This window comes from Hippichthys cyanospilos, chromosome 17, assembly GCF_059441005.1.
Source record: "Hippichthys cyanospilos isolate Australia breed blue-spotted pipefish chromosome 17, RoL_Hcya_1.0, whole genome shotgun sequence".
NCBI classification, from domain to species: Eukaryota; Metazoa; Chordata; class Actinopteri; order Syngnathiformes; family Syngnathidae; genus Hippichthys; species Hippichthys cyanospilos.
In genome coordinates, this window is record NC_142385.1 from 10,934,850 (window position 1) to 10,946,635 (window position 11,786).

The following is an 11,786-nucleotide window of genomic DNA, read 5'->3' on the forward strand; positions in this document are numbered from 1 at the left end:
GTTTTTATGAATGATTATAACATTGGTATCCACTATAAGTCAACTTTACTCTGGAAGTCGTAAAAACTTCGTAGTACATTGTGGCCATTCACCCTCTTGTTGACTTATCCATCGATGTTGTAATCTATTTTATGGGTTTTTTATAGGGTAATAAAGAAGGTAAACATGTTTCACTGTGTTTGTTACAACATGTGAAATCTCTGGACCTCCTGCGTTGCCGAACGTCTACGCCATTTGAACTCCTTGGTGGTCGAAGTGCTTCCAGCTTGAGCCCGCCAACAGGTCGCCGGCGGAACTGCAGCTGACCAACATAGCAACAAAGAAATAAATGATGCTGCAGGAGTTTGTCGTGAAATAAGAAAGTGTACAATGTGATATTCCATTTGTTATCTAAGGTCTTGGCGTTGGTGACAGACCGATTCCTCATTTTTGCATACACTGAACACGATACCCTGTTCATTTGAATCTTGTGGAAAAAGTATAATTACTTCATCTGTCAAAATTACTCGGGTTGTTCCTCCTGTATTTTGAATGCGTTTTGCATTTCATTCCATGATACCATGACTGTGAACTGTCTCACAAATCAAACCGCAATAAAAGTATTGTAGTTTGATTCGTTCTTAATGTTGTATTATTTCATTGCAATATAAGTCTAACACTTAGTAACACGCTACCAACAAAACTATTTGATCTATCTATCCATCTATCTATCTATCTATCTATCTATCTATCTATCTATCTATCTATCTATCTATCTATCTATCTATCTATCTATCTATCTATCTATCTATCTATCTATCTATCTATCTATCTATCTATCTATCTATCTATCTATCTAGCTAGCTAGCTATCTATCTATCTATCTATCTATCTATCTAGCTAGCTATCTATCTATCTAGCTAGCTATCTATCTAGCTATCTATTGATCTGTCTATCTATCTATCTATTTGCAAATGTACACACATGAATGCGTGAGTGTACTATATATATATATATATATATATATATATATATATATATATATATATATATATATATATATATATATATATATATATATATATATATATACACATATACACATAGCACATAGTAATAGCACACAATGAAGTTCTGAATCTGTTCACTCTTCCAAGCAGACTACATTCCATAAGCGAGCAAATAATAAGGTAGGCAATAAAACAAATCAAACAAAAAAAGCATATACAACCAGTGTTTGAAAATGCCATTGTTGCACGTGTTTGTTGCCAAAGGAGGAAGGAAGCCCCATAAAGGATCAGTGCTGAACGCGATGTTCACGATCCCTTTTGAATATAACTAATCAGCGAGGGAGGACGCCCAACGATAGGATATCTTGACTCGATAGTCAAGGGTCACGCCCTTTGATGAATTCATGTTCAAAGCATATAGCAAGCGCATTCATTCTTCAAGATGTCAGCTGGCGGCGGAATCACTCTCTTCACATTTTCCACAAAAATAGCATTTGCGTCGAGCTTTTTGTGACTTGGGAAATGATGATTGATGGTTAGCACATTCCGCTTGCGTATTTGCGGCTCTGACACAACCGGCATCACGTCTGAGGTCATGAAGTGTGACTAATGTATTAACTGTAAAAATAATTCAAGCGGTGAGGCGAGCTTCTGCATTTTGAAGAAACATTAAACATCATTGGCACATCATTGGCACAGTTTGACGCTGGTACGGTTGAAAGGTTAACTTGAACAATGCTGATTTCTGACAGCACAGATTAGATTAGATTAGATTCGGGTGAAAATCTGCCAAAGTGGGGGAAAAAAAATCAAGGGCTGATCAAGGGCTGTTGACTTGAAAAAGTTCTTTTTTTCTTCATATATATATATATATATATATATATATATATATATATATATATATATATATATATATATATATATATATATATATATATATATATATATATATATATATATATATATATATATATATATTATTATTATTATTATTATTATTATTATTATTATTATTATTATTTTATGTTTCAGTTTTTGTGGGAAAATAGCCTTACTGTTCTTGGGAAGATAAAGACTTACTATACATGGTCGTTCTTTAAAAAAAAGAAAAAGAGCTTTACTATACATCAGTGTTTTGTTTTTGTTTATTTAAGCTTTTGTTATATTCTTGCTGTTGTTAGTAATCTCCTACAGCTCGACTACACATGTATTTTTTTTTTTTCCAGGGTGAAAAGCCTGACTATACTTGGTGGGTTTTTGTGGGAAAAAAGTATTATCTAGTAATCGACAATTTTTCGGATTGTTTTTGTTGTTGTTGTTGTTGTTGTTTGTTTGTTTTATTAGCCAGATTATATTTTAAGGATATACAGTACCAAACTGTAATCACAAAAATTACGAGAATACATATAATGAATTAATTGTACTTCACATTATTATTGAGACAAGATAATAGCGTTTGCAAGAAAATATTAATAATTTAGGACAATTACGATTAATCAATGAAATACTAGCAGCAAACACGATTTTATGTTCACTTGAATTCGCTTTATGCATATAAAGATGTTTGTAAAACTATATTAGAAAATGCCTTGAAAAACCTTTATCATAAGTATGGGGAGGAGAATATCGTTGAACTTGTTTTTTAAAAGCAATGCTAAATTATTCTAAATCCTGTTGTCACTTCCCTATTCAATGATATAGTTGTATAACAAGCTATAATCGACGGTGTTGAAATCCAAGCATGTTTTTTTTTTTGGTTTATACTACCCTCTAGTGGCCAAATTTTGTCATTGACACATGCCTATGTTACCAGTGCACTTTTTTGGATCGCTCTGCCACGCCACTAAATGAATGCTACTGCTGCAATATTCTTTCTGTGCGTGATATAAATCCAAACATTTTCTCCACGCGTAAATGTTGTTTAAAATTCCTTGGAGTAGAAAGCTCAAACCCCGCCCTTGTCCCGCCCTCCTCAGCCAATGAAGCAACGCCTCAAATTCAGACGCAAAAAGTACAACCATCCTTCTTCTTCAAGTAGCAGCATGAAATAATCTGAGGCAAGGTTTTTTTTTTAAAGCATTTTAAAGAGCAATGGCAGACACTAAAAACATTTCACAGGTTATTTCTCAGATTTTTGAAGAGTCGCAGACAGCCAGGAAGAATCTGATTGAGAACCAGAGCAACCTGCAGAAAGTTGCAGATTACTGCGACAACAACTACTTGCAGGTGACAAATTAGCTTGAACAACACGAAATACCTTCCGTATCTTTAAAAGAAAACGATACTTGAATATGTTCAATTTTGAGTAAGCCTGCTTGCCTCACAATGGACGTTTTTTTTAGCCTGACTATACACTGTCGTTTACGTTGACGTTTACGTGTATGGAGGTTATTTGGGGGGAAAACATGCCTTAACAATGCATAGTTTAAAAAAAAAACGTCAATCTATGCATGGCAGTCTTTTCGGGGAAAAAATGCCTTACTATACAGGTCTTTTTATTTTTAACGAAAAACGCCTTACTATTCATGGAGTTTTTTGTGGCCGTTTTGTTGCGAAAAAATCCTTACTATACATGGTATTTATTTCCAAAAAAAAGAAAAACGCCTTACATACATCGTCCTTTTTGTTGCAAAAAGATGCCTTACTTTAATCGTCATTGCTTGTGAAAAAAATGACCTTTTTTGCAATAAAACGCCTTACTATATACTACTGTATATACAATTTACAGTACAAATACAGTACAGTACAATCTGCAAATTTTGCAGAGTTATGGGTTACTATACATGGTTGACTTTCTGGGGAGAAAAAAAACGCCTTACTATACATGGCCTTTTTTTTTAAGCCTTAATCCACAGTCCATTTTTAGCGAACAAATGCCTGATGAAACATGGTCATGTTTTTGTGAAAAAAAAAAAAAGCCTTACTATACATGGCCTTTTTTTTTTTGCGATGAAACGCCTCAGTATTTATACTTGGTCATGTTTTTGCAAAATAAAATCAAATAATAATTGCTGAACATCATCATTTTTTATTGGGAAAATACATGTTTTTTTTTTTTTCGGAATCACAGTCTACTATACATTTCTGGGGAGAAAGAAACACCTTACTATACATGGCTTTTTTTTAAGTCTTACTATACACAATTACCTGACTATATATGGTCATGTTTTTGCAAAAAAGAAAAAAAAAAAAACCTTACTATGCATGGCCTTTTTTGGTGGTAAAAAACCTCACGATTTATACATGGTCAGGTTTTGAAAAAAGAAAAAAAAGAAAAAAACAAAATGCCTTGCTAAACCTGATCATTTTTGATTGGGAAAAAAAAAAAACTTACTTTACGCACTTTTATTTATTTATTTTTTCAGAATAACGGTTCACTATACATAGCCTTTTTTTTTAACAAACACCTGACTATACATGGTCATGTTTTTGCAAAAAACAAAACAAAAAAAAACCTTACTATGCATGGCCCAAAAAACCTCCTTGAAGCTTATTATAGGTGGTTGTTTTGACTGGAAAAATAAAATCACCTTAATATACATAGACATTATTTAGGGGAAAAAAAATAGGGCTTTTTTTTGGCCCAAAATACTCACACGGTGGTTTTCTTTGGAAAACCATCTGCCTCATCTTCACAGGCAGACGAGCCTACCAAAGCACTCGAGGAGGCCAAAGCTTTGGCCATTCAGGCGCTGGCCAGCGTCACCTATCAAATCAACAACGTGGCCACTCTGCTGCTCCGACTGCTCGACTCGCAGGCCGTTCGACTCAAAAACGTGGAGTCTTCCGTCAACCTCATGTCGCTGGTGAGAAGCCACGTATGCCTCAAAACCCTCGACGTTTCTACTTAATTCCCGTGCGTTTTCCGCTTTTGGTTCAGGCCGCTTCTATCCACTACGAGAAAGTAGCCAGAAGAGAGATCAGCATCTTCACTACATCCAAAAACAGCCCGCGTGCCAAGCTTGTGGCTCCGCCCACTGGGGGCAGGGAGCTCGAGAGAAGTTATTCGCGAGTACCCATATCATACACCAGCTTGGATGCCACTGGACACAGTTTCCAGGTAAAAGGCCCGACTTTAACCCTTGTGCAGTACTTTGACAATTTCTTGGACAAAATTCTTCCACGTCATTTTGGATGACCATTTCAAGATCAAATAATTGGACAAAATACTACACAAGGGTTAAAAAGGTGGCATGTGCCATGTAATGGAATGACGTCATCCTATGTCGACCCCCCCATAGGTCTCCCAGGAGCCCCCCAGAAGCAGGACGGGGACCACAGACAGCATGCAGAGCAGGCCAGATGCCCTTATGTATGTCTACATATACTTTTATTTTATTTAATTGAGAGAGAGAGTGCTGCAACCAACAAATTGTCTAATATATATATATATATATATATATATATATATATATATATACTGTATAATTGGGAAACAGGACATTATTTCTAATTGACACTTCTATAACAAGTCAATTCAATGTGTAAAGTTATAAACGTTCTCACTTAAATGCCTGACTTGCTTTTCAAATAATTAAACATGCGTAATTCTGCATTTTACGTAGGTCCAACCAAGGCATCGCTGTACCTCTACCGTCTGTCCCCACCTTGCCTTCAGCCTCCAACCTCACAACTGACCTCCCTCCCCCTCCCCCACCTCAAGCTGGCCAGGACGCCGCTTCATCTGCTCCTCCCCCTTCACCGGGTGGCGACACGGACCCGCCCCCTCCACCTCTCTTGACTTCACCAACGTGCCTGCCGCCGCCTCCTCCGCCAGCACCACCAAGCAACCTCTGTTCACCCGTTTCCTTACCCCCTCCGCCTCCTCCAGTTGCAGGAGCGACTCCTGTTCCTCCTCCTCCCCCTCCTCCAGTCGCAGGAGCAACTCCTCTTCCTCCTCCTCCCCCTCCACCTCCTCCAGTCGCAGGAGCAACTTCTCTTCCTCCTCCTCCCTCTCCTCCAGTCGCAGGAGCGACTTCTCTTCCTCCTCCTCCCCCTCTTCCAGTCGCAGGAGCAACTCCTCTCCCTCCTCCTCCCCCTCCACCTCCCCTTACAGGAGGTACCCCGCTTCCTCCTCCACCTCCCCCTCCTCCTATGATGGGAGCTGACACTCTTCCTCCTCCACCACCACTTCTGCTACATTAACATTTGATGGATGAGCATGTATGTTTTTGGACTGTGGACGGAAGCTGATTTTGGCCAAAGGGTGGGATACCCCCTGGATCTGTGTAAAGCACCATGCATTTTCCTTATATATCCTCTCGGTGTCAATTTTGACCCGATTTGGGCCATTGATCTAGACCAATCAAGTTTATTCTCAAACTTTTTTCTGTGAAATATGTTTTCAGCAAAGTACTTCTTAACCATGCAAAGCATTTTTGGATAATAAAAAAATATTTAAAAAAAACATAGCCATGCCTTGCCATCAGTGTCTCATTTATTAAACTTTAGATCAGGGGTGTCAAACTCATTTTTATTATGGGCCACATTGTAGTTCTAGTTTCTGTCAGAGGGCCGGTATGATTGTGAAGTCAAATCTTTTTTAAATGTTTTTGTAAAACACGCACCAAGTTTTGAAATCAGAGGCCGGCAAAAACTGATTGTGAATTAAAAAAATGCTTGTATTTTCTCCACTGATTTTTAAAAGTTAAAGACAACTTGCAAATTTGCTATTTTAGCCAGAAACCTGAAGTCAAATCAGCATTTCGCGGGCCACAAAAAATGATGTGGAGGGCCGGATCTGGCCCCCGGGCCTTGAGTTTGACACCCGTGCTTTAGATCCTTTCAAACGTCATTTGTATTGGTCCACAAAAAAAAAAAAATCAACCAAAAGTGTCGTCGTTTGGATCATAGAAAAAAATCTGTTATCAAAAAGAAATAACTTAAGTATTAATAAATATTTTTCCACATAAAAAAAATCAATATTAAGTGTCAGACGTGTTCTCAGAAACAATTATAATTTTTTGTCCACAGAAAATTACTAAACATAAAGCCTTCTCTTTTGGGTTTACAGAACTGTTCACAAAAATAAATCATTAATTATTAATATTTGTCCACAGTAAAATATTCAACTTAAAGTGTTCTCTTTTGGGATCATATGTTTTCTCAAAATCTGGCTTTTTAATATAATGAAATTGAATGACCAACTGAACATAAAATTTGCTTTATGAACTTTCCTAAACAATTAATTGGATCATTATTTTTCAAGGATTTTTGCATGTTTTTTTTGGTTTTATTTAAAATCTCGTACCCCCCAGTACCTCTAATTAAGAACCACTGATCTAGACATATCTAACAAAAGCATTAAAAAAAACACTGGGAGGCTAAAAATAATCAAAATTGTCAACATTGCACCATGCATTCATTCCTAAATGCTTGCAAACACATTTGATTGCAAAATGAAAAATGGTGCAACGTAAATAAACTTGCCTTGGACTGTTAATAATAATGAAAATAACAAAGAGGAGAAAAACAAAACAAAACAAAAATATGTTCTTCCTTCCAATGAGACTCACACAAGAAAAAAAAACTAGCCTCAACTTTCTTTGGAGAAACAGCAGATACCTTCAACGTGTTTCAACATTAGCCCCACAACATTCCAAAGAAACAAGCTCAAACAGGGATTCCTCCATTTCCCTTCTTCATTTCCTAACTACTTCCTTTGTAGACCTCCATTAGTGACAACTGTTTTTTGTTTTTTTTTTAACCCAGCAAAAGCAGCGATTGTCAAGTGACTGTGATGATATATTTACGTTTCTAAGTCATGAGTGCTTTGACATGTCATGCGGGGGCTGAACCAGAAGGCAGCTGGTCATTATCATGAAATAATTATTCACGAGTATACGTTAATTGTTACTGATTACGTTCCTGCCCTCAGCTATGGTCACAAGCGTGATCGAAAGAACGAGATCGCGGATGCAAGCGGCCGAAATTGATATCCTCCCGAGGGTGAGAAGCTCGGTGTAAAATCGCCAGCTGAAGTGGCTCGGGCATCTGGTTAGGATGGCTCTTTGGTGTGTTGTTCCAGGGATGTCGCACTGAAAGGAGGCCCCGGGGGCGACCCAGAACCGGCTGGACAGACGAAGTTTCCGGGCCGGGCTGGGAACACTTGAGGATCTCGCACGGAGGAACTGGATGAAGTGGCTGGGGGGGGAGAAGTTTGGGCTTCCCTGCTGAAGCTTCTGCCCCTGTGACGAGACCGAATAAAGCGGTAGATGATCAAATGGATTGTATGGGAACATGTTTTTTTTCTGTACAATTAGCCCTAAATTGTGATTGTACGTTGTTTTTTTCCCTTTTAATGCTGCCAAGATGCATTCACTTACTGCAGTTTTTATTGGTATTGTCGTTTTTCATCAGAAAGACATTATACTTTAGTCATTTCGTTATTAACAAACAGCATATATAGATGTATTTTCAAATTGTTGCTCAGGGATGACATGCTTTGGGAACCCTTCAAGTAATAGAAGGAGAAGGAGCCAGATGGACGATGATGAAAAGACAAATCCTAACATGGCATTTTGCACTACCAGTTATTTAAATAAGTGGCAAACAGAGAAAAATATCAGGCTGGAGTGAATGACAACTCAAAGGAAGTCGCCTAATTTTTATGTTTACATATAATTTCCTTAACATTCTTAAAAACAGGAAAAACGCCTGACATTTGTTCATCTTATTTACCAAAGGCGTTGTAGGAAGATTACAGCATCCAATCAGATTCCCCTGATGCTAGTTCGTATACTGCTCATAACCTCTAGAGGGCATAATTTCACGGCATGAAGTTCCCCGTTATGCGAGTATTTTCCAGCAAGTCAACTTGAATCTATCGAATTAAACAGCACAGACGATATCATTATTCTAACAGTCAGGAATTTATTGAGCAACATAAAAATTCTGACATCCACCCAGGAAATGTCCTAAACGGGAAGTTGAAGTCCTGCGGCTTTAAACGAGACAATAACGCTGTAAAAAAGCCGACTTATGCTCTCAACACATTACGAGTGACACATTAGCCTTTTAGAGCCGCGCACACAGCTCGGGAAATTTTAGGTTATGTTTGGAATTCCTCCGTAAGGTAAGACTCAATATTACACATTAAGTGTATACCTTTGTTGACCGCGATTTGTTTTTGTTTAAAAGTTTATACCGGAGTTATATTGGACTCAGCGCATACCGAGAGACACAAGAGTCGCAGATTTATAGGATGAAGGTCCAAAGAGTATGTTGCTCATTCAAGTTCAACACATTTTTAGTGATACACTTTTGTGATTTTAAACGTAATGGCCTGCAAGGTTTATTATAGGTCACGCAAATTTGACGGGTTGAACTTAATCGTGTGGTTTGTTTGCATTGGAGGAGACAAGACAAAATATGTCGGGACATAAAGATGTGTTGACATTTTTTAACAGCTTCACCAGTTTTATGCTCCTTGACGTTCACATTATGATCAAAAGGGACATGATATGGTTTTATGGGCTTTACTGTACGTTGTGGTTTTGATGTGCACTGTATGTATTGGAAAGTTATGTGCACAATAGAATTACAATGGAAACGTGCGTTTGAGTCGCTTCGATTATAAAGTTAATTGCATCAAAATATCTATGAACAAAAAAATCAAATATTGACATGTTTGTTTCCAACAGTGTCTGTGTGGGAGCCATGACGGTTGTGAACATATTTCAATATGTGTGAGTAAACCCCTTGAAGAATATTATAGGCATGTCCTCAGAATTTATTTTTAAGTTTTTTTTAATCCCCAACTGAACACACTCTCTAACTTGAACTTTACATCCAATTGAAATCATGTATTACATGTTATAACGCTAGCTTAATTTTAAACAGTTAGGCTAAAGAGTAGGATTTTTGTGACTGTTTTTTAATGCTTTTTTAAACTGTTTGAAAGTCTGGACCCTTGAAAAACATAAAGATATGTCATTGGGGTTGAACGAGTTAAAAAATGGTGCCATAAGTTGTGTGCAAACAATAAAGCAATACTCACAGGAATATATTCTTTATCCTCTTTTCTATGCATTTCTACATAAAATATAGACTATAGACTATACTACACTACTATACAATATACTGTAGTTTTTTACAAAAAAAGCCTGACTATAGACTGTTTTTATTTGCAAAACAAAAGCCTTACTAGACTGTCATTTTTTGGAAAAAAAAAGCCTTATAATAGACTTGTTTTTTGCGAGAAAAAAAAGCCTTACTATAGACTGTCGTTTTTCGCAAAAAAAAAAAACAAAAACAAAAAAACCTGACTATCGACTGTTTGTTTTTTTTGCAAAACAAAAAAAAATTCTGGATAGAAAATGGATTATTTATATTAGTTACAAATTTGCTAATAAATGCAACTCGTATCTCAAGGCAGCACTGAACAAAAAATACTCACATAATCCTGACGGACGCAAACTTGTTCCCAGATTCCCAAGCTTGGTGGTTTCCATTGCCGTGGTGCTGCTCTGTTTCTACTTGCACGCCAGGAAGAAGAGGGCGGCGTATGATGTTACCGTGGCAACCGTGCAAGAGGACAGCAGCGTCTCCATCCAAGCTATTTCGCTAGAAGAGGTTCAGGAGGTGGCGGAGACACATTATGACAGAATCCCGCCGCGCTATAGCACCATCGATTTCCCGCCACCTTACTCACTGGTGGGTGAAGCTTGAATGAAGATCTTTAGGCCAGGACCTCAAACATTTTAGGTTCAGGTACCCTCACAAGATCTGTTTTCACCTCAAAAACCAAGGGATGAGGCAAGATCTCAGATGATTTTTTGGGGGGGCTTGTTGGGGTAAAAATGCAATGAAAAACACAGTAGGATGCATTAAGAGTAAAACAGAATATTAGCCGCTAGCTAGCGGCCCTTGAGTGCCCCTGAGAGTAATCAGATTACTTTTCAGAGCCTGTTTAATAGACTTGAATCAAAACTACATATTTTGATGACGACATCTTGACATGATTATTGTTGTTACTGATCACTTTTGAACATACTATGTACTATACTACATACAAATGTGTCTTGTGTGGGTATATATATATATATATATATATATATATATATATATATATATATATTGGTATTTTTAAAAGTGATCAGTAGCAACAGCAATCGTGTCAAGATGTCATCATCAAAATGTGTAGTTTTGATTCAAATCTATTATATATATATTGAGTCAAGTCTATTATATATATTAAAAAAAATATACACACACACAATATTAAAAAAAATATACACACACACACACACACACACACACACATACTTATACTTATATATATATATATATATATATATATATATATATATATATATATATATATACATACATGTATATCTATGATAATTGGTTTTCACCCCAAAACAAGGCTTTTTAAACTAGCTTTTTAGAACAATTTTAAGCTAGAGAGAAATCTTTGAAAACTGGAAAAATGACAATAGTCATGTTAGAATTTTGTTCTTGTGGACTCAATCTTGGGATGAATACACAAAGCGGCTTATATTTCAGGTTGATTTTTAACTCATTTTTGGCTAAAGCGATACTATGTCAAAGTGAAAATGTAAGCAGAGCTGCATTGCATTGAAATTGTGTTCTTTTTCAGTTTGACCCCAAACTAACGAGCGTTTGGCCCGGGGGCCCGCCCCCCGCCTACGAGATGTATCCAATCACACTGCCTCTGGCTCCTCATCACTGGCGGACCCTCACAAGGCCGCAGTCGCCCTTTTCCGGCCCCCCCGTGAACCCACCCCCCCACAGGGCATCCATCAGTTGAACTTTGTACATATTTAGTTGCTC

The 11,786-nt window shown here is 37.2% G+C and overlaps 2 protein-coding genes across 3 annotated transcripts; both read left to right on the forward strand.

Annotated features, from left to right (window-relative positions):
• Window positions 1-3,060: 3,060 nt before the first annotated feature.
• abi3b (ABI family, member 3b) lies at window positions 3,061-8,163 on the forward strand. Of its 2 annotated transcripts, XM_088439346.1 has the most exons (6): window positions 3,061-3,215; window positions 4,628-4,795; window positions 4,870-5,049; window positions 5,231-5,301; window positions 7,867-7,937; window positions 8,017-8,163. In XM_088439346.1, the coding sequence occupies exons 1-5, from the start codon at window positions 3,081-3,083 to the stop codon at window positions 7,922-7,924; spliced, it is 612 nt and encodes a 203-aa protein (XP_088295472.1). In that variant the 5' UTR covers window positions 3,061-3,080; the 3' UTR covers window positions 7,925-7,937; window positions 8,017-8,163. The 2 variants fall into 2 exon arrangements, with proteins under 2 accessions (XP_088295472.1, XP_088295471.1); XM_088439345.1 differs by lacking the exons at window positions 7,867-7,937; window positions 8,017-8,163 and adding an exon at window positions 5,555-6,348.
• An 851-nt stretch (window positions 8,164-9,014) lies between these two features.
• LOC148409641 (uncharacterized) lies at window positions 9,015-11,777 on the forward strand. The gene is made up of 4 exons (XM_088439347.1): window positions 9,015-9,063; window positions 9,632-9,676; window positions 10,418-10,643; window positions 11,593-11,777. Exons 2-4 carry the CDS (start codon window positions 9,648-9,650, stop codon window positions 11,761-11,763), a joined length of 426 nt encoding a protein of 141 aa, XP_088295473.1. The 5' UTR covers window positions 9,015-9,063; window positions 9,632-9,647; the 3' UTR covers window positions 11,764-11,777.
• Window positions 11,778-11,786: the final 9 nt, after the last annotated feature.

Coding starts and splice junctions, on each gene's coding strand:
- LOC148409641 (XM_088439347.1), top strand. CDS start 9,648: ATGACGGTTGTGAACATATTTCAATATGT. Junction 9,677..10,417: donor GTGAACATATTTCAATATGT/GTGAGTAAACCC, acceptor ACTTGTTCCCAG/ATTCCCAAGCTTGGTGGTTT. Junction 10,644..11,592: donor TCCCGCCACCTTACTCACTG/GTGGGTGAAGCT, acceptor GTTCTTTTTCAG/TTTGACCCCAAACTAACGAG.
- abi3b (XM_088439345.1), top strand. CDS start 3,081: ATGGCAGACACTAAAAACATTTCACAGGTTATTTCTCAGATTTTTGAA. Junction 4,796..4,869: donor CCGTCAACCTCATGTCGCTG/GTGAGAAGCCAC, acceptor CTTTTGGTTCAG/GCCGCTTCTATCCACTACGA. Junction 5,302..5,554: donor AGCAGGCCAGATGCCCTTAT/GTATGTCTACAT, acceptor CATTTTACGTAG/GTCCAACCAAGGCATCGCTG.